The sequence below is a fragment of the Idiotropiscis lumnitzeri genome, chromosome 5 (assembly GCF_059441095.1).
Source record: "Idiotropiscis lumnitzeri isolate Australia: NSW breed Sydney's pygmy pipehorse chromosome 5, RoL_Ilum_1.0, whole genome shotgun sequence".
NCBI classification, from domain to species: domain Eukaryota; kingdom Metazoa; phylum Chordata; class Actinopteri; order Syngnathiformes; family Syngnathidae; genus Idiotropiscis; species Idiotropiscis lumnitzeri.
In genome coordinates this window covers 19,343,349-19,369,085 of record NC_142395.1, presented here as the reverse complement: position 1 = coordinate 19,369,085, position 25,737 = coordinate 19,343,349, and the positions used below count along the sequence as shown (strand labels likewise).

The 25,737-nt window shown below is 38.6% G+C and overlaps 2 protein-coding genes across 3 annotated transcripts in view; one reads left to right on the top strand and one right to left on the bottom strand.

Annotated features, from left to right (window-relative positions):
* The window catches only part of gpc5a (glypican 5a), an 83,827-nt gene extending 77,261 nt beyond the window's left edge, over positions 1–6,566 (top strand). Inside the window, exon 9 of one of the 2 annotated variants that reach the window (XM_088295260.1) lies at positions 5,340–6,566. In XM_088295260.1, coding sequence (XP_088151386.1) covers positions 5,340–5,485 — 146 coding nt within the window. In that variant the 3' untranslated portion in view covers positions 5,486–6,566. The remainder of the gene's footprint in view (positions 1–5,339) is intronic. The other variant, XM_088295261.1, reaches the window with a different exon arrangement.
* A 13,461-nt stretch (positions 6,567–20,027) lies between these two features.
* The window catches only part of LOC148337167 (glypican-6-like), a 78,616-nt gene continuing 72,906 nt past the window's right edge, over positions 20,028–25,737 (bottom strand). The window contains exon 10 of the mRNA XM_088295374.1: positions 20,028–24,028. Within this exon, the coding sequence (XP_088151500.1) occupies positions 23,805–24,028 (224 nt within the window). The 3' untranslated portion in view covers positions 20,028–23,804. The remainder of the gene's footprint in view (positions 24,029–25,737) is intronic.

Here is a 25,737-nt window from a genome sequence, read left to right as displayed (position 1 = left end):
ATTTCATTTTTTTTTTCAAATTTTAATTATGAGAGCTCAGTAATGGCATAATTCACGCTCACCTTCTCTCTTTTCACAACAAGCAGCAGTTTGGCAATTAGGGAATAATTATCCCAAAAAAGCGACTTGAAAATGTGCTTGTACGCCGCTTTTCATTGTGGATTGTGACAGACGTGTTGGAGAATAGCGTGAACGTAAGCAAAGGCTTACTGCAAGGGCTGTGCAATCGCTGTGGGTTTTTTTTTTTTTCAAAACAAGTCCAACACTTGTTAAACTCTGAGAAACTGATCGGATTTTACAAGAAAAAGCAAGATTGCGAGGCCAGAGAATCTGAGTTGTGTGTGTGTGCGTGTGTTATGACTAAAGGAGGGAAAGGATCATGTTTCAGCGCTTTAATTTTGAAGTTGCAGTTATGAAATTGCACAGATCACACTTTTTGTTGCCTACGAAATTTTCAAAGGTGATTTATTTATTAATTTTTCCATCTTACAACTGACAACCAAGCTGTCCGATGTCTCTTTTTGACTTCTGTCTTCCGCAGAGCGAGAAACCTTTGAAATCACATTCTATTCTCCTTTTTTGTTCTCCCTTTGTGATTATTGGATGCGTCGCTGCACCCTGTAATACTAATGCTACGCTATATTTTGATTTGGCTAGCTAAATGACAATGACAACTCAGTGCGAAGACAGCGACGTAGTAAACAGTAGTCCACTAGCCTCCAAGATATCGGCTACGTCGACGGTGACGACACAGATACACCTTTCCTATTGGCGCTCCCACTTGAAGTTTACTGTGAAACTAAAAATAAAAGTAAGAGAAATACTTGCTGTGTATTTAAAACTAGGTCGGAGCGCCGATTTTTGGGGCAAGAGGACGGCGGACGAGTTTTTTTTTTTTTTTTTAAAGGATGGATTTAAGCAAGGCCGATGGGTTTTCGTACGCCCCATTAGACACCACGTGCATAGAATTCAAATATCTTTCACTCTCTCTTTCTCTTTCTCTCATGCAAAGGGCTGTGAAGAAGCAATTGAGAGCCAAAATAAGCATTTTAAGTTGCGTTTAATGGGATAAAGTGCCATAAATAAAGCCATCTCCACAGTGTGACCCCGGTCCGAGCTCATCTGTGAATTTGCCCCGTGTGACAACAAGAATCTTGGAAAGCATGCTTTGCGGCACTAAAGAGTGTTTTGTTTTTGGTTTTTTTTTTGTCATTAGATTTCTGAAAATTTTTTTCATTGTTCCAGTATTCATGCGTATGCTGTTCAGTTTGCTGTTGTGTAATAATATTAGTTTTGATGTGGCACTGTCATCCTCAAGGACCTGTTGACAAAGGACTTCCATACACCTTGTCATTTTATGAATGTAAGTAAATACGTAAGCTTATTATGCAATTAGAGTCTCGTTGTGTGCGGCAGTACTCACAAGTGTATATTCCTCATCCTCTTTGAAAAAACGAATATTACTGCAGCTTAACTCATTCACTGCCAGCCAAGTAAAAAAAAAAAAAAGATTTTTGACGTCTTTAGCCGTCAATGGCAGTGAATGAGTAATATGACGCTTAGCTTGTGTCTATGTCTGAATTCAAACTGTTTAGTTATTAAAATGTAAAAATTATTCAGATTTAGACCTTTATTAGAACTTTCGGATATCAGTGCCGTACAAAATGTATCCCTGAAGCAATGTTTGGCGATATTACGTTCACATACTGGGCCATACCAGCTACAGTCGAAGCACATCCTGGAACACTGACCAGCATACAACCACAGAGAAGGACGTTTTCATGACTTTTAGTGTTTTTTTTTCTTTCCTACAGCAGTTAGTGTGGTATTGATCCTTTGTGGTCCAAGTCCTCAGGAATCACTGAGTATTGATTTCACTTCAGTTGTAAGCCTCTCTTTCTGACCTATGTCTTTCTTCAAACTGAGCCTCAATGTCCAACCAACCTTTTCAAACTTCCTAACCACTCAGCTGTGGGTTTATTGCAGTCGCTTTCAAACAAACTTGCGAACTTGTTCTGTTAAACAAACATTAGCAATCGACTTAAACACATTTACTGATACTCATTTGAGCTTTTGCGACTTGATGGGCAGCAAGTTTGCGACAGCCCTGTTTTTGTCGAGAATAAGGGCATTTTGTGATGGTCAGCTGCAAGTTTCCGCCTTTAGCATGCCAGGACTTTTTACGGCATTCCAGGATTTCGCATGTTCTTGTTCTCGATTTGTGATATTCATACTCTTATGACTGCACGCCTGCCCCTCGTGAGGCGGTCTCACCAGTCGAGTGTGTGGCATTAGGAGGACATTAAGAAGAATAAAGAGTTAAAAATGTAAAACATATTAGAGTGATTTGAAACAAGTTATCAATAAAATCCATTAGTTGAAAATTTTCAACCCATAAATGTTGGCATGGCTCAAAAAGATCCAAAAGAGAAGCAGGAGTGGCGATGAAGCGGGTGATGGTGACACAGAACGACACATTAATCTCGCAAGTGTAACTGTAACATTAGCGCTTGTGATATACTTGTCGCAAGTGATGTCAACAATAATTGCAGAAAACAAGACTGGCTAGACATCTGTTCAAACATCCGACTAACGTATTAATTAACATGTTATTTATTCATTTATTACATTAGGTTTGTATTCGCAATCATCTATAATATATTAATAAATGGATTCATTAGCTTAATGAAACGATGTTTCTCATTGGCAAACTACCCTGGCAACAGTCAAATAAGTGGCACTTATTGTTTCCTCGTGACATCATGCACGCTGGGACATCTGTGATGCCGGCGCCCTCATACTGCTCAATGGAGACTTCACTCTTGCTTCTCTCATCTACTAACAGCTTGAAACATCATGCGCGACGAGAAGGAATAAAACTGTGTGTGGATTGCTAATGTAAGGAAATTGTGGTGGCTTTTTTTTTTTGTTAGTGGCTATTTCCATATTATACTGCGTTATATCCACACCCAACAGAATACCAATATATTTTTTTTCTTTCCTTGAATAGCTCACCTGTCATTTACATGACAAATTCTGTCTTAATAGTAAAAAGATTACTCCAGTTATGACTTTTGTGAGCTGCAAGCTATTGTCCACCATGTTTAACCGTGTGTGATGAATTATTCGGCTGGTACAAATGAACGCAAGTCTGACAAATGAATTCATTGGAAAGTTAAAAATTTAGTGGGACTGCTTTTTGCTGTAGTATATAGTATGCTCTTGAGCTGTGGTAAAGGAAGCAAAAATCAATATCAGGTGTGGATGGTCGCTGCTCCTGTGATGCCATCTGCGAGCGAGATGCATTGAAATCGCTGTCCTGGGGACCGCTACATAGCGGATCAATAGATGTTGGATTTCAGGCCACATTCACATGCTGCAATCATCAAGTTTTATTCTTGTAATGACAATTTATGTTGCGGAATTATCCAAGAATCAAAACTCAATGTCTAAAAGCAAAGTCAAATTGATTGCGCATTCTCGTTAGGAGATTAGAATTATCCTAAAAGTATGACGGAAGATTGAATACAAAGCTTCCGAAGCGGTTCTCATTTCTTCCAACGTAGCCTTTATCGACTCTGAAAGGTTATGGGTAAGCGTAATCCTGCTTTCGACAGACTTGTGACGCTCCGGTTTATAGTGTTCAACTCCAAAGTCCTCGAGCCGCTGGCCTTGTGTTGGAGTTTGCCCTCCTCTGTGAGGATGAACAAGATGAAGTCTGAGGTGTCCTGAGGAAACATCAGTAGAAGTAAAAAAGAGCACTTTGCTTGCAAGGGCTCTGTGAATTTCCTCCCTCCACACTTGGGGCTTCCAAAAAGGTGGAAGCAGCAAGATGGATGTCGACAGCTCCTGTGGTGCAGTTGTCGCGACTTATATCTTTTGCTGGCAGGATGCAATTTAAAAAGCATAATACTAACTTGGGTGTTGAGCCCAGGCAATTTATGCGGTTGATAATGCCCAGATTAGAAGAAGCTGCTGCTGTCTTTATCTTGTTTTTCAACTCCCTGTTTACATCGCCTCTGTAGATTGTCTGAGTTACACATTTTGATCTACTATCCACACAATATATTTGTTTGCTAAAATCTAGGCTATATACACCTATACATCCATCATTCGTCATCCATGCTGGAGCCTATACACCTATAAATATATATGTATATATATATATGTATATATAATTAGAGAGAGAGAGAGAGAGAGAGAGAGAGAGAGAGAGAGAGAGAGAGAGAGAGAGAGAGAGAGGAGAGAGAGAGAGAGAGAGAGAGAGAGAGAGAGAGAGAGAGAGAGAGAGAGAGAGAGAGAGAGAGAGAGAGAGAGAGAGAGAGAGAGAGAGGAGAGAGAGAGAGAGAGAGAGAGGGAGATGAGAGAGAGAGAGAGAGAGAGAGAGAGAGAGAGAGAGAGGAGAGAGAGAGAGAGAGAGAGAGAGAGAGGAGAGAGTCGAGAGAGAGAAGAGAGAGAGAGGAGAGCGAGAGACGAGAAGACGAGACGAGAAGAGAGAGAGAGAGAGAGAGAGGAGAGTGAGTGAGTGAGTGAGTGAGTGAGTGAGTGAGGTGAGTGATGTGTTGAGAGATATCGATTCAATTTGATACATATGGCCCCGATTTTATTAGATTTTCAATTCATGATTTACTGTTATTGATTTTCGATTCAATCAAGGATTTCACACCAGTACCAATTTTACTTTCGCATTGGAAGACATTCTCTCGGGAACCAATGTTGCATTTAGTACAAACTGCTTGCTGTAGTTACATTAGTCGTGCATTTTCATTTTATTTAACATGACCTTATCAAAAACAATCAATACATCTGCCTTCATGCTTGTTGGCGCTGACTTGTTTGTTTTGTTTTTATGCGTTACTTTTGCGTTGCGATAAGATGAAGTAAGAAGAAAAAGAGGTTATTAAACGTATCAATTTATGCTTTTATTAATTGATTAATTAATTAATTGACTTTTTAGACTCAATGATTCTACGGCACTGAGATGTTTGGGGCACCACGGGTTGAAAGGTGCATCAGGTCGCTACAGAAAAATAGACCACAAGATGATAAACCAAGCTCCTAATTGTTTAGTCGGAGAAATGCTACATTGCTGCTGTGAAGTGTGGGCTCAGCATAAATGTATTCACAATTGTGTGATGAAAATCCAAATACATGCATTTGCAGAAATTGTCCTTTTTTTCTTCTCATTATTTCAATGCATCGAGTAAATAACCCAAAAAATACTGGGGATGGCAAGGTTGTTGTTTTTTTGTTTTTTTTGGGGCATGAAACAGGTATTTTGTCTTTCTTTTGTGTAATAGCACATAATAAAAATAATTGTATTTGTGCTCTCCTTTCAGTGAATCCAGGTGTATCAAGTGATCATAATCATCATCATCCTCCTATAAAGGATGACAAGGTGAAGGTCCCATCCAGGAGCATCAGACTGACTGGATCTATTGTCGCCGTGACGATGCCTTGGATACATATGCTCCTGGCACCGTAACGGTTGCAGCATTCAACCTCAAAGCTTGGTTTGAAGCTTATTTATGAAAAAAATGCGGACATATAACGCTGGAACATGTAATAGAGCACCAATTCCACACAGTGCAGGACACACAGGCGTTTGCAAGCACGTGGAAACTTCAAGACATTTCCTTGTATTTAAAAGAACATGTTCTCCTGCTTTCATTCACTGAAGATTATTTTGTAAAGTGCCATCTTAATCTATATTTATCAACAATAATTATAGCATATTTTCTCACTTGCATTGCTTTAACTGGATGTCTGCACACTCGATAGATGGCCTGTAGATATACAAATATGCTCTTAACTAATGTCTTCAAAGATGCGTTTATTTAAAAAAAAAAAAGTCTACTGTAAAAAGATTTGGGAAATCCAAAATAATTAGATTTTTAAGCAAGGTATTAGCACTTTGAGAGTGAGTATAAGTGGCAAAATATTTCAATGAATATGCAATTTGCAAACAATTTACTTTACCTTTTTTCTTTTCCTCAGTTTTTTTTTACGGTCAGTTTAATTGGTAGATTTAAATTGTAAGGGCATGATGGAGAGAGAGAGAGAGAAAAGATACACGCAATCTACATACAATGTTGATTGTGAGCTGCCTGTTTTTTTTTCCTCCAGAGAAATGAAAAAAGATTTATTTAGCAAATGCCATGCATGCCGGTTGAATGGTGAAGAGAATATTGCTGAACCGTATGGTACGTGCCCTCTTGATCACACTGGATGTCCACGGGAGGGAGCACAGAATAAGCGATACAATACCAATATGACAGAAAACACTGACTATTATTAACGTCCGAAAGATATATATTTTGTATATTAACTGCTCTTGTTAGATTGAGAACAAAAATATTGTGTCCTTTTAATGTATGGCTGTTGATTTTATTTTTGTATTTTTTACTCCCATTCAGACTCTTCATTCCAGATTGAAATCAGCTCATTGATCATCATATTGATAGTCAAAGAGCAAAATATTATTACATATAAAGATGATTTCACTTTGGATGATAAAGTAACATGGTTGGTCTTCCTAACACATAATAAATTACTTTCATCCAAAAGCGTTATGTTTTTGTATCAATTGCATTTTTTTATTTTTAGAACTGAACTTTTGTGCTTTGGCTATCGATGTGATCCTTAAATTTAATAAATTCCCACAACACTTAAAGTATAAAATGAGAAAACTCCCTCACTGTAAATAATGAACATCACTTCAAAACAAATGCTCCGCAGTAAACCAATGTTCGTGGAGAATCGTTGAAATGTAGCTAGTGCTTGATCATTCGTCTGAAATTGTCATGACAAGTTTCACCAGCACACCAAAAAATGTACATAGTACAGCATATAGAAAGACTGTGGCGATTAGTCCCAAGATCAGCGTCATGTTTACGTTTGTTAAACACAACCACCATCTTGCAATTTATCACCCTCATAAATATGTTCAGCAAATGTATTACATTATTGGAATACATTCAATTTTGCTTTTATTTCGAGAAAACAAATGTTGTCTCTTACTGTTATTGCTTTGTTTTTATTCTGAGGCCAACTGGTAAACATAGTGCACCCATTTTCAGTTTGAGACTTTGACTTCTTCCAATAGACTTATTAAGAGCCAACACTGCTTAGGATCAGCAGCATGGTACAAATTATTCAATCAAACTCAGTAACAAAAATCGCTAACATCTGAGACTAACTGCTAATTTTTTTCATTTTTATTTTTGAGTCATGACAACGATACATTTTTGTTCAATTGTTGATTTCTCAAAGAGACCCCAGGTTCTACTGGGAAATATGAAAATTAGCAGTCCTGAATTTACCATGGAAAAAAAAACTTTCCAAAGCAGTCTCATACGTGAGAATGTTTTGTATTTATTTTCTGCCATAGCCTTAAACGATACATCAACATAGTTGTTTTAATAAAACAATGACAATTAAAGATGATCCAAAAAAATGTTTGGCCACCATAGATCAGTGGGAAGAAAAATAATTGATTCTAACAGTAATATAATTCCAAGTCATCCATCTGCCAGCATCGGCATCTAAAATTTAGTTTGCATTGAGCAAAGGGCAGTGTGCCAACGGCCACAAATAATGACCTTAATTTGGTGCCGAATGGAGTGTGAGAGGAGAAGCAAACAATGTCACGTGTACATAATATGTTGTGCTCACACTAAGGGCTCTTTTTTCATCATCTTTGTAAATCTGCCACGAGGTGAGTTTAGACCCCACTCTTGGCAATTTTTTCAGATGTGCTCGGTGTGGTGCGTTTTGCCGTTGTGGGTGTGAACACAGGCAACTTGATTTTCTGTTCTTCTCATTTACCTTTAAATGCATCGCATGAGAGGTGCACCGATAGTCCTTCTCGTTTTAAAGCCCGAAGTACTTCATATTCACTTTGACATGCTAGGCACAAATACTTCGACATCTCTGGAGTCTTACGCCATTGTAACCCCTGGTGGACCATTTTATTTCCCTCTCACCTTCTCTTGCGATTATCTTTCTTTCAGAGAAAGTGTCACAAGAGCTGCCATTATACATGCAGTTTCAATCCTTTGATGTTGGCAGAAATGAGGTCCAGTGAGGCGCAGAGGCTGTTTGCACGATGTCACACAATCAAGGCTGTTTCATGCCCCACATTTGGAAGATATTTAAGGCAAAAAATATCAGAAGAACTTTACTGGATTCAACTGTTTTTTTTATTTATTTTTTTAAAGAAATGTTCATTACATTTACATGTTTTCTCCTCTATTAGCGCTATAAACAAACCTTGCTTGGCTGCAATACTTGTCTTCACATATTGAGACCAAGAAGCAAATGTGACATTAACGACAACGAGTCAGTCCGTTTTATCATTCACATTTGTATCTTTTTAAAATACTTAATGCGTAGGTGTCAAACCCAAGGCCCGGGGGCCAGATCCGGCCCACCACATCATTTTATGTGGCCCGCGACGGCAAATCAATCATGACTTCATGTTTCTCGCTAAAATACCTAAATTGCAAATTTACGTCAATTTTAAAATCGTTAAAATATTGCAAGCATTTTTTCTTTGGTACCAACCACACTTTTAAAATGAATTGAATGGTTGTTAAACTAACAACATATTCCTGGATTATTATATTAAAAACTAGTTATGCATCAGTTTGTTGAGTATATGTAATAATAATATGATGATGATGATTTATACGGGTTCATAATAGCCCACCGAGCGAAACCAAAACTATGATGTGGCCCGCGAGTAAAATGAGTTTGAGACCTCTGACTTAGATAGTAGCATTTGTTGTCTTGAGGGGCACGTTCTGGACATTTCGCAGAAATTTCTGCTGAGTCCTGCATTAAGTATCCCTAAATGAATTTTATACTTTTGTTTCATACACTGATCATAGTGACCTTGACACCTGTTGACATTTAACCTCACCTTTACTGGTATCCTTGATATATAGCAGTGCTATAGATCACTGCTGAAGCAGTTTCAAGGTCATTAATACCTAAGAGAACTCTCCTTTTTGTGCGTCAAGATTATTTCACATACTAGGAAGGCTAGAATCCAATACTGTAAATGATAGGATTCTTTTCATTTCCATAAAACAAGTTTGTCCAACTGACTTAGGCAGTCAAGGCTGCGTGAGTGTGTGTGTGTGCGTGTGTGGGGGTGTGTGCACTCGCTTAAGTAGGTCAGTTGATTATATAAAAATCTTAAAATATTATCAGTGGTGAAGAGTATAATGCAGACGCATGGACTAAGATAGATTGTTATTCATCAGAAAAAATCACAGCATCATACCAGGAACACACACAAAAGCAAAGACTTCAACATTAACATCTTTGGCAACCATAAAATTCATCTCATATTGTGTGACGCATCGAAAAGAATTCTCTGTGCAGTCAAATGTAACTTGATCGTCAAGCAGTCAGACTTTAGAACTGCAAACTTTCTTCATAGGTTGCAGCTCTGGACCGCCAGAAAAAAAAAAAAAGGGCAAATATTTTATTATACTGACTGAATGTTAAATATTTTATCAGTCTCTTTCTTGCAATAGTCCCCTGATGCAAGGTGGACGTTGGGCTTGTCATTGGTACCCGACTTCATCCGGCTGCATTGCGGGCGGATGTTACGCCAGGTCCATTTATGACACCAGCTGATGCATAATTTATGCTTCCTAATTAGGTGGTAGAGCAGCGTGGTGTACACTTCCGTTATTTAAACAGCTCAATTTTTTTGGAACTCTTATAGTGTGCGGTGAACTCGAGATGACCGTTGTGGTACACCACTCCGAAAATGAATCGTCACTTTGTGGAGGTTTCATCTGCTGAAGTCAAATTGATCCAAAAGATAAAACCTCAATGTTGTGTGGACGGTAAATTTGAGTGTAACGGGACGGTCAACTCTGTAAAGTCGGCCTCTTTCTCCATTGAATTAGAAATGAAAGAATAGAATTAGAAATGGCTCATTCTTGCCGGTTTACGCTGTGAGGAGCGCAATATCAAGTGATTTATTGTTCCTGTGTATCATCAGCTTGTTAAGCTTTGCTGACATACTTAACAAAATGTTGCAAATGTTGGATTTCTCAGCCAACAATTCTTGGTTGCTTGCAAGCCTCTTCAGCTTTGTCTAGTCTGTTGAAAAGTGGAGCGCTTTTTGTACCTGGCACAGAAAGCAAATGTTAGACATGCTGAACCAGGTTGCTATTTTCCCCAAGTCCTTTTTTTGCGAGTGCGCTATCATTGTGGTGACAGCCTGAACACAGCGCGGCTCTCTTGATTCCTCTCATTCTGAAGTCAAGTGGCAGGTCAAAAGGGGTAAAGCGTCTTTTTCTCCTCAATGCCGCATGCTAATGTGAAGTCAGTCAGCAGTGAGCCGGCAAGCCCCCCAGGATGGGTTTTACACTCAACTATTTTTTTGTCTGTCGAAAGATCAGGGAGGGTAATCTCTGTCTCCGCTATCGAGGATTGTTCTGCTCTTTATCCTGAATCCACAGGGAGAGCGAGGCAGCGGCGGAGTCAGACTGAAAGGATGATAAGAGAAATTATTGGAAACCTTGAGTGTTCAAAAGTTAAAAAATGCATGAGCAACATGATAGAGAATGACTGAAAGCATTAAGAATGCGACATGTTTGAGTTCAAGATATAGTGTGCGGCAAACACGCAATGACAGACAGCCTGCAAATATCACCGCAATGTTAAGCCACTGTGTTTTTTTTATCTTTTCTTTCGCCGCACTGGATGGGGTGGAGGTACGTGTGGCACCAGTTTAACATAAGCGCCTTTCGAGAATCAGTCATCGGGAAGTGTTCATGTTTGCTGCAGTAACCCAGCTGTGGTCCGTGCTCTATGATACCGACTACAATCTACTGAAATATATTTTGGACTTCATAGGAAATACTATGGGGGATTCTAGCCCACATTTGGTGGTGGTCAAGCACCCCTAAATTAAATCCCAGCACCCTAAAAAGTAGGGACGTTTTCTCTTTTTTTTTTTTTTTTTTTTTTTTTAATGTATGGCTTTTTAAAACAGGTTTGAAAAGTTAATGATCAGACTTGGTCTGATTTGTTCCACCCTATGAGGTTCTGCCGCTCAATACCAACCCGCTATTATCATTTCTCATTGCTGCATTCAATTGTAACTTACTGTGTATGTTGTTATTAGATGTTAGCTGATGTTCTTTCTCGATCTGAATTGTTTGAGGTAGTCAGAGACACCGCCATTCTCCCGTTTCAATTGGAAGGAGAGATGCGAGCTATTGTGTCATTCTCACATGTTCATTTTTAAGGCAAGGTGCTTCTGAGGAGCTTTAAATTATAACTTCTAATCGGACAAAGAGAGATTTGTATAAAGCCATGCAATGTATCTTGCCCGGTCGGGTGTTCAGCACTCTTGAGCTTGTTATCCTGGAATCGCCCCCTCACCATGTTGTAAACCACATAGTGACAAATGGCTTACATTAGGACGGCTTGATTATGGGAAAAAAAAAGTATTTTTGTCACAATCATATAATAATGAGGAATAATGAATGAAATTGTAATGAATCAAGCGATTATTTTTTGGGGGGTTACAAAACAAAAAAATATATAAATGGAAATGTTCATAAAAATGACATTTGTTTTATGTTAAAATAAAAAAAAGGTGCAGATGCATAAATTCAACTATGGGTTCCTTGTATAAAAAAAACAGTAGATTGGAGTTTAATTATTATTTATTGTTTATTACTATTATTATTATTATTATTTTATAAAATGACAGAAATGTTGCAACAATTAAATAAACAATTTCAATAGAATGCTCAAATTTAGTTAAGTTTCGTTGCATGTAGTATAGTTTATAGAATACTATATAATTTTCTATGCCAATTTTGTAATCATTTTGTAAAATGGGGTGAAACTCCAGATTTGTGTTTCAAGAATGAAAAAAAAAGGACTATAAAAAATACATGATATAAAAGCTATACTAAACAATACTAAATGATGTAGTGCAACTCGCAGTAAGAGCACACATGTTTTATGTGCAGCAGCAATGGAGTCAGGAATGTTGATTGTGCCAAGTAAACAATATGACGTCCACAGAGCAAATCAGTCTGCAAAGCAAATGCAAGGAATGACTTTCCTAATGTTGATGTGAGGTGGCAACAGGAAGTCAAGCCTCCAACCAACTTTCAACACAGTACCGTGTCTTGCACAACGTGTTAGAATCATGTCAACACTTCTTAATTGTGCCACATTGCAAGACTATGGAGGTAAGTGAAGTAAATAAGTCAAAACAATCGCTGCTTAAACTCCACGTGTGAAAGAGTGCACAGAAGTGACTGATGCCATTACGGTACTGTTGTTTGAACAAGAGCATGATCCCGTGGTGTTGAATCCGGAGAAAAGAAGTGGTAAATAGTTTGTGCTTGTATTAAGCAAACAATACTTTGGAATAACATGCCATCCAATGCACTCTTCAAAAACAATACACGCCTCTGATCAATGTCGCACATGTATCGTCGGTGGCGGTCCCCGCGGAGTGATCCGATTCAAGTAGTTCACAAAATGTGTCACACACACACACAGTCAGAAAAAAAACATCCCTGTATCTGATCTCACGTGATGAGCATTAAGTAGAACACAAAACCAGTTTCAGTTGAAGTCTGTCAAAAAACAATTCATGACACCTGATTCCTTTGAAACGTATTTATGTCTTATTACATAGTGCGGGGTTAAATCCATTTAATTGCTCAGCTCTTATGGGAGCGAAAATTGAAAAGCAAGGTTTAATTTCAAAGTTCTCTATTTCCAAGGGACTTTTCACGTCTCCAAAGCCCTAACACTATTACTTTGTCATGTAAAAAGCAATTACAATGACTGGCTGAATGAAATGTGTCACCAGAGGATCTATTAACAATGTCCTCAGACTGCGATACTTACAGTCCCTACCCTACTTTCAAAATGCATCTCAAGTTGTTTGAAGGACAACTAAAAGGCATGGTTCTGCCACGTTTGGCACATATCTGATGTCACACAAATTCTTGAAGGAAGCGTTTCTACATAATATAGGCTCTCCAAAAGATCAAGATAAACAATTCTTAATTGCTATAATTTTTCCCCCATATAACAATTTACTGATATTTTTCAACAGTTGTTGCTACCACTACTTGAGACTATTTTTCCACTCTCAAGAAAATTTGTCAAACAGCATATAGCGGCTGACTTTGAAAGCGAGTGCTTTATCTGCAGCGAGAAATAATGTCGATAGACTAAGTCAATTTCTTTCAGTCAAGCCAGTGAAACTTAGATATGGCTTTAATTATTTTTTTCAGTATCTACTCAATCCAATGCATTAAATTAGCAAATTAAAATAAGTCTGTGAAACCTACACATTGAAAATACAATTTTAGAAGATATTATCTGTAGTGTTGGGGAAATTACTTCCAAAATGTAATATGTTACATATTACATGTTACTTGCATGTGAAAGTAAGACGTTCCTTTACAATATTACTGTCTTTGTGGAGTAATGAGTCACTCAAGTTTAAGTTTTACTTTTAAATTACTTTTTATTGGGGATTAATTTATTTATTTATGATTTTGACACTTTGAAAGGAAAATACAAAATTGTCTACCATACTGTAGCTTGTAAAGTAAACTCGTCATTTAATTATATATATGTGGGCTATAATATTAAATGGTTCGCCTCTACGGTGGCAGATTGCGACGTTTGATCTATATTTGTATCAATAAGAGTTCTTTTTAATACAACTATATATATATATACATATATATATATGTAATATATACAATCTAGAGAGAGAGAGAGAGAGTGTGTTATAGATCTATAAAATAATTGAAACTTCAGTTAGTTGTAATTGTTTATACTACATCGATAAAAAGGAACTATGGAAATAATCGCGCGCATCAGGCTCTATTTTAATGGCGCATATTTTAGTTCGTCGGATTGGAGGTGCCGTGGCGTGACGTCATCTGCCAACGCACGGCTTCGGCTTCGTGCAGACGAGATTTGCATTTTGATTGCGAACTGCCAATCAGAATGACCGCTGTTTTTCAAACTACAATTGTTGGCACACAATTAATTAAAATCGCATCTAAAAAGCATAAAGACTCAATTCGTCGCAATGTATTCGCTGCTTTTACTTAGGTTTATTCCTGCTTGTATTTTGATTATACTGCAACGTTGCCGGGAGGCTGAGACACTCCCAGCTTGCTTTGCGGCACTTTAGATGGGTTTTGTGTGAAAATCCGTGTTTTCTTTTGGTTTTATTTCTTTTATCCTTATTTTGGTTGTTTGTCGTTGCCAGTATGTTTTATTTAATTGATACTTAGTGATATTCTTGGGGTTTTGATGTGGCACCGTGACCGTGCATGGTATGGCGACAGTTAAATTTAGCATCGGTCTCGAACGGCTAGAGTCGAAAGTCTGTTTCAATGCATGTGTATGAGATAAAAATAATTCCTAACTGTTTCGTGAGCTCGACAATATTTTTGGCCTATGTATTGAATGCAACTGTGATTGCGGGTCGTGTCACAAACGGTAGTTTATGTCACTAATCAATGTGTAAACAAAAATTAATCGTTGGTAGTGGATTTCAAACGTGCAACGCTTCTGTGACGATTGCCCCACATTATCGCTTGCGATGTACGTGAGGGTGTACGCAACCATCTCGATCAATATATTTGATCAAATTTGTGTTAAGATCCCCAAACGTGTGAGGTAGTTACTAGGCTCAGTAACTGTGATAATATTACAAAACATTGATTTTTTTATTATCATTACTTGACTACTGCTAAAATGCAAGATATTACTGTACCGTATTGCTTTTGTAACGTGTTACCCCAACACGGATCTTCAGTGTACTGCATTAACAATTTTACGTAAAAAGTAAATAGTAATTGTCAAGTCATTCTTCATCTGTTAGGCAACTGTTTTATCGTGAATCAGCCATGTAATGTCGAATCATTGTCACGGAGTCCTGGGAAGGAAATATGCAATATCATTTGTAAGCCATGCAGACACCTGCTTTGAAACATCTCTCATGAGCCAGAAACAATCTGTAACTAATTATTTCTTTGCAAGCCAAATAATGTAGCTGTCAGCTCATGCTATTCATTACGAATCTGATGTCAGGGTGAGGAATGTGAAATTGAAAACTAGTGCCATCTTCTGTGGACTGGCTACTATAATACTGCTGCTTCAATTTGACAAAATGATTCTTTTTAACCGAAGCTAGCTGCACTATTTCAACTCCATTCCAATAAAAGCTTAATTATTTCTTCGAATCACAAGTCTTTTCTGAGAGCCACATCAATTAGCACATAGGTCCCAGAAAGAGAAAAAAAACCTTCCTGTATCACATCGACTTTGCTCCTTTCTCACCACTCAATTCATAATTGAAGCATATAAATAATTGTACATACAGAAAGAGAGCCTATAATGAATAATTCTGGTTCAGATGTGGAGCTGTGTCGTGCAGTCCCCACTGATGCTGTCATGTGCAAATGAATAAATGGATGTTTGGAGGAGCTACTTAGATGTAATGGATGTGGAATTGCACTAAGCTTTTTGTCTTTTGTTCTCGGGCTAAAAGATATTTTTCTGCATCGGCTGACAACATGTGACACAGAGCCGAGTTTGAAGAATGACTTGATGCGGTTGAAGATGATGTAACTTAAATGCTACGGCCTTTGCCGTCATCAGCTCCCGACCCAATTGGACACCTCTGGGAGATTCTTGACGAGTTTGACAGCGCTCTTCAAAACACCAACTGAAGGGAATTCTTTTGAGGAAGGGTGCCCCCTCCTTTAAGTTTCCGTCCCCCCCCACCACATTTCAGGAAAGTTCATGAGATTAAATCAAATATATGACAGGGTGGAGCTTTTCTGGTGGCCCGTGGTGGCCCAACACCCTACAAAGACACTTTAAGGTTTTATTTCACCTGTCTGCATAAATCTCCGCAGTGTTTAACTCGAGCAGTCTCCTTTGACAGCTCAAGAAGTGTTCACTGAGAATTTGTTATTTCAACGATCCTTTCTTCTCGTATTTGCTGCAAATATTGTAACACAAGCTAGTGGTGGTGCAAGGGATCATCTTTGAGCCGTGATCCATACGGATCAAGCGTCACAGTTCAGGCGTGTCACCAGTGGTTGGTGAAAAAAAAAAAAACTGAGCGTTCACATGAGGCAGCAGAGGAAGTTTAAAATCCCTCATGGATCACGTAAGTTGCATCGATGGGAGCATTTTGGGAATTTGGGGTGAAACGAGTCCTCAAATTAGTGATGCAGGATTTTTTTTCTGCCTCTTGTCTTTGCACTGTCATTCAGACAGACAAGTGGAGGAAGCTGCAAAAATATTCAACAAACACGGACATTTAAGGTCTGCGGCCTGCAATCAGATACATTTTGCAATGGTCTTTGTAGAATTTGGCCGCCGTGGTGGCATCACGGCTAGCTTGACTTCCATTTTCCGCATTTCGGCTTGCCTTATCGCAGTTTTAATTGACGTTACATAGTTGCCACCAACATCAACACAGCACCAAACCACTAGTTAATTACGCCGTCGGCACAAGTCTCCGCCGTCAGTGGCTAGCAGCTAGCTGTTAGCATTAGCAACAAGTGTCCGTAGTTAAACAGCTGTTCTTTACCTTACTTTTTTTCTTTTCTTTACTTCTTTTTCAATATTGTGGACCTTAAACATTTTGTAATGCACTTTCCATATTTAAAGGAAGGGAATTTGCCTTAAATTGCACTTCTATGTTGATTTTTTTTTTTTTATGGGCCAAAGTGTTTTTTTTAAAATAGAGATTAAATACATTTTTATTTATTTTTTTGCTGATATGAAAAACGATCCGTTTGGTGACTCAAACTCCATGATTCGGTATGAAGCGCGACTTATGTGATCCGTTGCACCACCACAAACTAATGCGTGCCTGGCATAACTTTTTTTTTTTTTTAATCATTGGAACGCAAGTTCTTGACTTGATTAAAGTCTGCTTAGCAGGGAATTGATTTCAAAGAAAAAAAAGTATTTTCAAATGTTTTCTGTCAGTAAATCATCACCACTCATTAAGATATGTTCATGAAGTTTATACGTGGCTGATTTCATTCTTGTTGCCTAAGCAGCTGGCTCATTACAAACTGTAGAACTTAGCAGGAGTGTTGGTGTGATCAAGTTGCACAACAAAACTTCAGAATTCCCTCAATGCAACACTAGCAACCAAAAACAAATAATGCAGAAGAGTAGGATCATGGGGAAACGCCGACACTTAAAGTGCAAACAGCAGGATGACTTCAACATCCCCTTCTCACCGCAAGTGTGGTTAAATGAGACGTTTAATCTGTGGAGGGTTTTGGATTTTCATCACCAGCTGTTCCCAGCCTTATGTGCGGGTCACTAAGTGTTGCTCCTTGTGACTTGCAACCTTGACAGCTGGCTGCATTTGACAGACATGCGGTCAAAAATTTGGATTTTATTGTTGTGACGGTTCATTTAGGTCCACAAGCATCACTGGGGGATTCCTGCTCGCTTCTACATATATAAATGGATATTAAAACAAAAAAACAAAACGAAACAAAACAAAATCTATTTCTGAAGACTGATTGAAAAAAAAAGGATCATTGGGGTCCTGTTCTAATTTTTGTGTACTTTTATTTGGTTGGACAGACGTCCTCTTTTCGAGATGATTAAAAAAAAAAAGCACCCAAATCAATAAGCAAATTACAACTAAATCATTGACATTTCATGACACTTTTTTTTTTTGTAAAGGCAAAAAACGTCTGCCTGTTCTTGTGTGAGTTCACCCGGGGTAATTCATTTCCCAGCTCACCCATGACCCTAAACAAGTGGTTAAAATGAATGAATGAAGTTATCATATCAATTTTTATTTGTGCCAAATGCCGCCTAGTGTCTCGTGAGCTTATGTTGGCGTATCCAATGACATATTTATCTTTTTATTCATTTCTCATTCATTTCTGTTCTGCTTATAATCCCACATTCACATAATTCGAAATGAAGATGAAAGAACGAAAATCTCAACAGTGGCAAGAGAACAATCGGGTGAAAAAAAATCATTGGAAGAAGAGGCCACTTGGATTTCGGGTGATAAGGCAGAATAAAGGAAACAGAAGTAGGGCATTTCAGGGATCTTGAGTTTTGACGCAGTACTTGAAGGTCTACTTCATATTTTAATGGAGAAAATTAATTCCTTGCAAGCAGTCATGACGTCTGATGTCACGTCATATGATTCACATATTTCCTCTTTCCCAACATAATAATTGTTGAAAATATACGTGAAAATGAACAATAGCTTTACACCCGGTAAAATGGTAATATTTGCAGAAATGTACAATGATGGCGGGTAAATCATTACATTTTACGGTAATATTTTGGTCTACAATTCTGAACCATTATTTTTATATACAGTTTATTCTTTTTTCAACCAATGGACATCTAATGGCTAAATTCCAAAGCAAAATTTTTTAATTCATATCTATTGACCTTCATATAGAGATGGGCATGCGTCTCATGTTTTTAGAAAGGGTTTTGTAATCTCCAATTACAATTGCCTACTGTCGTCTAAAAGCAAAAGCATGTAATTTAAGGGTTTACATTTTCAAGCAAATGAGTCATGACTGCCTTGGATGGTGCACAAAGCTAAACATCTCACAAACAAATTTTGTTTCCTGATGCATGCGTTAGGGCCACCAATTGCATTCAACGCTTCATATTAGGCTGACCAAATAACTGAGGTGTCAAGAATTTAGTCCATCAAACTAATCAGAAGCTGCTGATTGCCATTCCTTTTTGTACAGTGTGCAATAAACACCTTCCAATGACACTTGAAATTGGCGCTAATTCAAAAGGTGAATGGGCTGACTCAAAAGCTGGTTAAAAATCTGATAAATTTGCACATTCGGTGCCCACCTTACGGTAGAAACAATCATAGTAGTTTTCTTCATACTTTTTCAAATGATTCCACTTTGTTACAGCAAAGAGTGGGAGGAGACTTGAGTTGAGAAAATGAAAGTGGAAAAAGTCAAGATGCTGTACTAAGAGCATAGATGGGCACTTGACCCCATTTTGCCGCTCCATCCTCCGCCCCCCACCCTTGACCTGGACACCTTTCCGTCCTTACCCTTTAGTACTTATTCATAAGAGTAATTGTCCTCCACCCCCGTCGTCGTCATCCCGTTAAAGCCATTCCGTCCTTATATTTCGCCCGCGGCAAAAAAAAAATAAAAATCTGCATATTGACGTCATCGACCAACATTGTCTCTGCCTATGTGTCCTTCTTCTTCTCCCTTTTCTTCTTCTTCTCCTTTTCATCCAGACCATATGTTCCCGCCGGTGCGTTTGCAATCCCGTACGCGCAGTTGGGTGACCAATGGCGCGAATGAAGCATGTAAAAACCAATTTTTGTCCTTAGCCCATTTGGGCAAAATGAAATGAACTTTTGGCCGCCTCGCATCAACGTCGAAAACACACGTAGAACGTCACGCATGCACATGAGGGACGATTATAGGGAAGATGAAAATCCACTTCCGCCCCCGCTTGGTCCATCCTTTTTCTAAAACCTCCTGCCCATCCGTCCCTCAAATGGGCTTCCATCCATATGTTCCTGTTTTTGTGTTTAATTTTGTCAGAAGGCCACCAGTTAAATAACGAGCGCTTCTTATCACTAATAGTCAATCTTTAAGTGGAGACAACCACAGTTTTGAAGCTTGAATAACAGTACGTTACATGATCTATATCAGTGTTGAAAATGACGTAAGTTCTCCTTGGAAGTAATTAACTTTTACTATTCAAAGATGAGCATTCTTACCTAAATAAATTGGTCGCTTAAAATAATTGAAAATACACCCTAATCCCCCAGAATGAGCATTCTGATATTGTGCGAGTGCAATTTCCTACAAAATTCTCACAATAAGACGAGGACACCATCAAGGCATTTTATGGTAATATTGTCTATGCATTAAAAAAAAGACAGAAAAACAGAGTTTTAAAACAAAATCTTTAATATTACTTTCTATTATTTTCAGTAACAAAAGCCAAATGAGCAATCCATTCAATTATTTTAAAAAATGGTAAGGCATGTCTGCTGTTTCAACAACTTCAGTTCCAAAAGACTTCAAACACTGTGCATTGGCAGCTGTGCTCCTCGGTTATCGGATTTTGCAAATGAAACATAGTACCACACTCACAGCATGTCTTAGCAAAAGTGCATTCAACGTTTTACATCGAAATGGAAAGGACCTTGCATAAAACATTTTGTCCAAAACATTCTGTTAAACCCACAACCTCAAGTTACTTGTCACTTATGTTCTTTTTTTCATTTTTGAAATGCCAAAGAGTCTAAAAAGGAGACAAAAAAAAAAGATGTTTCCCAGACAAATTAAATTCAGTTCTTTAAGCATCTTAGACACTGATGCTATATATGTGACAATGCTGTGATAGTTTTTTTGGGAGTGAACACATAAGACAAAGGAAAAGGGCAAACATCGCTCAACACAATCGGAGAAGAGCAAGTTCTTTCGGGAGCAACTTCATAACATGTCTTTTTGTATTTGCTTCACATTATTTCAGGGACACCAATAAAAAACCTCCTTATTCTTAGTCAGCCAAAACCCTTTTTATAGACAACTATCTTGTTTGGGCTCTTAAGTATGCAGGAGTGTCAGCCTTCGTAAAACCACAGATGCTCATACACAGCTGTTAATGCAGAGTGGGAGGCCAAATTTTACTATTAATTAAAGTCGATGTTACAATTCGATAAGAAGTGGACTGTTGAAAAATGCTAGTACTGAGCTAAAATACCAAAATAACTGGGAAATGTTATAGGATGACATCATATCAACCTGATTTGACCCCCGGTAAGTGCTTTGGTGCGATGCTAAGAAATTCTTTGCCGCATTGTCCGTGAGCTATGGATTAAAAAGTACAATATACAGGAATTAAGAAGAGATGAACTAATTAGTCTCAAAGAGGTCAATAATTTTTTTGTTTGACCGAGAAAGTATCATGCGGGCATACGTTAAGGAAAGGCTGGGGAGACTGTGGAATCTATAAAGACAATTTGCCAAAAATGTTTTTGACAAACAATCGCATTCGTATGAATTAGATTCTGTCAGCATTCACACACGGATAATCTAAATGTTTGTTTAAATTGCAGTGATACTATTAGACATAACTCATGGAGCTGACAAAAGACTTATCTAAATGTCTGAACATTTCGCCTAGATTTTTTTCTGTTATTTCTTTTTTAAGATGCTGCACGTTACGAGTTTTAAAATGTCATTCTCCTGGACTCTGTGTGTATAACTATGGTGTTCCACAGGGTTCCATTTCGAAGCCACTGCTGTTTTCATTGTATTTGGTGCTCCTGGGTTCCATCTTAAGAAAGTACGGTTATTCCTTTCACTACTTTGCGGATGGCAGTCACATCTATGTCCCACGAAGCAAAAATAACGCTTTCTCGTTAAGGCCACTTTTGCCCTATCTGGAAGAAATCAAAGCCTGACTTGCACTAAACTTCTTGAAATCCAACAAAAAGAAAACAGAAGTTATGGTCCCAAGTGGCTTTTGTAGAGCTCACCCAGATGACTTCGGCCCCCTGGCATCTTATCTAAAGCCTACAATTTAGAATCGGGGTTTTTAATTGTACCGGTAAATCGGTGCTGCTGTCAAATCCAGCTTTTTCAAAAATGCTATCTTAGGCAGCTGGCTAAAGTAAAGCCTTTCCTTTCACAACAGAAAGAGTAATCCATGCCTTCATTACATTTCTGGATTACTGTGATGCACTTTATTTTGGAGTCAGCCAGTCCTCCCTCAAGTGTCTCCAGTTAGTCCAAAGTGCCTCCTCCTAACCACTTAAGTTGAGCTCGTACGCGGGAGCTCTGTTGAGTCGAGTTGAGAGTGGTGTACTTGCTGAGAAATAAACATTTCTAAACAGTTTGCGCTTCATGTCTCCAACCATGCAACATTCTGCTCATCTATTTCTGTACGGCTCTCTGTTTCACGCTGGGAAGTCTTGTCCCTGATTCAATTGCACCATGGTGAGTTTGCCGGGAATCTGCTGGTCACCTCCTGCTAATACACTTTCTGCTCAGAACGAGATGACACAATTAATTCGCTTCTCATTCTGTCCTGGACTGCAAGCTTTTTTTTTTTTTTGTCGCAGTCTCTTCGCTAAACCATATGGTCAAACACAAATACTTTTAATTAGCAGCAAATGTTGTCTCAGTGGATAACTGTACAAATATTTGCTCATTTGAGAGGACAACAGGAGCACCATATTTCTATTGTGCTTGTCATTTGTGTTGAAGATTTTTTATTTTTTAAGGACAACGGCCGTGAGGGAAAAGTGCTTTTTCTCCCTCTGGGGAGCTGCGAGGAGAGGAGTAATGTTCCATGCCCGCTACATGGAACGTGTAATCTGTTTGAGAAGCTCACTGCAGCTGTTAATTTGCTCGAGAGGAAGGCTTTGGGAAAAATCTCAGCTGAGAAAAGTGAGTGACTTTTCAGGTGTTTATCTTTAGACACACTGCATCATAGTGACTCTGCACCGCCCTGCTACTATGAACGTTTGTCCCCTTTTATTGGTATCCCTGCAACATGTCTGGAACTTGGCTTTTTGTGACTCAAGGTCACGTAAATTATATGTTGGCGCATGAATCTAGCCGTGCACCAGAAGCTTTTATATCATGTTGAAGTGAAAGTCTGTACCAGATAGACTGGAGGAGTATGAAGTGACCTTCGTCGTTTGTTTATCAGCACATCGCCCTAACCTCTGCACTCAGCTTAGTTTCAAATCGACGGCTTTGTGGACATTGTGCAGAGACCATAACTCTGACTTGTATTTGAAAGCTGTGGTCTGATGGTTAAGTAAATACTGAGGGGTAACATTTTCTAAAGGAGGTCCGAAAAATAATTGAAGCAAGTTAGTAATATAGAATTTGACAACCCCGGTAATGCTTATCAGTCTTTAACCAGACCAATAATGTTACATTGCAGTACCTTCAAAGAAAACACATAAATTATCGCTAGGTACAGCATGATACCAAAATTCCAACAATTGAACAAAAAAAAAGTGGTATTCTGAGTGTTTTTTTTTTTTTGTAGAATAAAAGCAAATCAAGCCCACAAAAATATATCAGTGCAAAGCAGTTCCCTCGGTGAAGTCCAACAGCCGCATTTTGGAGAGCAAACGTTAACGTATGAGATGGTTAAAGGAAAGCAGTCGCCTGAAGCGATCCTGATACCGTTTGTCTGAATGAAAACTCAGATCTACTCATGTGTAATCTTGTCCAAAATCATAAAATCCAAAAGCTTTAAAAGCCGGCATTGAAATAAATAAACAAAGCATATCTGAGCTTTATTTCCTTGCATGCACACAGTAAGATTTTTTTTTCGTCTGTCCAAGTGGGTGGGCAAATAGGATAAACTGAACACAGTCCCAAAGTTGTTGTACAAAGGAAAGAAAACGACATTCCTGCACAATGTAGAAAACAACTGGCAGGAACATCATAAGGTGAGTTGTCACCTGCGATGATTTTAAAAATGCACTCCCAAACAATGAGTGAACGCCACCATTTTTTTTCATCTGAGGTGAAAGCTTTTTCAGTTTCGCCAGCAAGCATTCTTTTGGGGGTTGACAAGGATGCGGCACACGAGCACAGTACTCATTTCAGTCCAAGCACACAGTCAGCCACTCTCAACAGGGTGTGTTCCAGAAGGTTCTACAGGTCTGGTGAAGGAGCAGCCATCGGATGGGCTTCAACATACTGGACGCAGCAGTTAGTGAGGAACCAACACATGTATTATCTCCATCTGGGCTGCATTGCGCCGAATGACGTTACGAGGGTGGTCACCATTAAAATTTGTGACGGTCCGTGGGAGAGCGTCTTGCCTGCCGCTGCCGCCGCTGTGTGGACGTCGCTTCTGTCGGCTCCGATCACAGGAGCTTCGGATCCCACAAGAACGGCCTCTGTCACGCAGCCGTCTGAGCAGCCGCTGCCGCTGCCAGAACTACTGCCTTCGTCACCTGGATGGGGGAAGCACACGTTGCTTAAATTATTCGGCCATATGAGCATAGATACATATTTCTAACACATCTTGCAGTTCTACACCAGGGCTGAACGATTTATCGTTTTGGTACCAAAATCGCGAGATTGTCAAATCACATTATTACTGTAATAGCTTATTGTTTTTAACTCATTTACTCCCATTGACGGCTAAAGACGTCAAAGATCCTTTTTTTTTTTTTTTTTAACTCGGCTGGTAGTGAATGAGTTAATGGTATAAGGACATTTTCTGTCATGTTTCTAAATGTCACTGTACATTGTAACAAATGAAATTGAAATTGCAATAAAAATGTTCCCTGAAATGGTTCAGCCCTATTCTACACCACTGCAGACAACAAACCCAATTATTCATTTTGAATAGTGGGAAACCTGTTAAACGGAAATGAAACCAAAGCATCAGTTGAAGCGGCATCCAAGAAGAGAGACGCCTCATTTTGGTTGTGTGCTTGGGGACATTTCCAACCAATACAACAAATTGAATTGGTCCTGCTCTAAATGTGTCTGTGGTTTAAACAAGGAAGCAAAGAAAGGATGGTACAAGAAGACACCACTACACTTTCACGACTGTCGGGATCCATTTCTATTCTCCATGGTACCAATTTTCGTGATGTGTCCTGAGGGGTTCACAATTGAACCTGTAGGTATAAATAATTAGTGTTTATGGTTGGAAAAGGGTACGCAAATGGTCAAAACAGGCAAAGGGACCATCTCTGTACCACTTTGTTGAAATGTAACGGAACAAAACAGTGCTAGGTAATAGCACTAGCTAGCTACTAGCACTAGCGATTGTGTGTAAATGCCTTTCAAAAGAGCCCACTATTGTAAAAAATGGAAAGAAATAAACAGCAAGAGTTATAAAAATAATAATAATAAAATAAACTGACAGTTTTTTGTGATGCTGTGTACTTTTTTGACTTTTCTGCTACTTTTCAATTCCCAGGATGCTTGTGGCATGCTACTGAACTTTTTCTTTCTCTCATAAGGTCCTTTATCATTATCATTTAAGCATGTCTCTGTTACCTGTAGCTGATTGTGTTTCTTAATTAACTGTCACGTTAAATTGAAGTCGCACATTGAAAACATGAGGCCATGGCACAGTTTTGTGCGACGGAACAAATATTACAATCCATGTTAGTTCCATTGTTACTCGATGAAAGTGCTCACGATTTAGTACGACATCTGTACATGTAATTGTGCACATCTTGGTATAAAAATGGTAAGCCTTCCTCGGTATGTTGGCAGTGTCATCACTTGCTTGATTTTCTTCTCTAATGGAGGTGAGCAGGTGCAAGTGCTCCTAATTGATATGAATGATGCAATTACAACTTCAAACTGATCAGGTTTAGTAGAGGAATCATTTTATTTTATTTATTTATTTTTTATAATACTGCCCAACCCTGGTCTAAACAGTTCCTCTACCCATAAAGGGTTGACTTATGTGCTGACATAAAGGTACATACAGTATATGCCTACAAACGGTGCAAATCATAAAGGTCCCAATATGTATCTTATTTAATGCTTACAATAAATGCGACAAGCCATTGGACCCTTGAAGGTACAAATTTTGCATTTTTTTTCTGACAGTATACTAAAAATAGAGATCCACACTGCATCTGTGTTGTGATTGTTTCCCGTTCAATGTCCCCCAAATCATGTGCAAGACAACGGG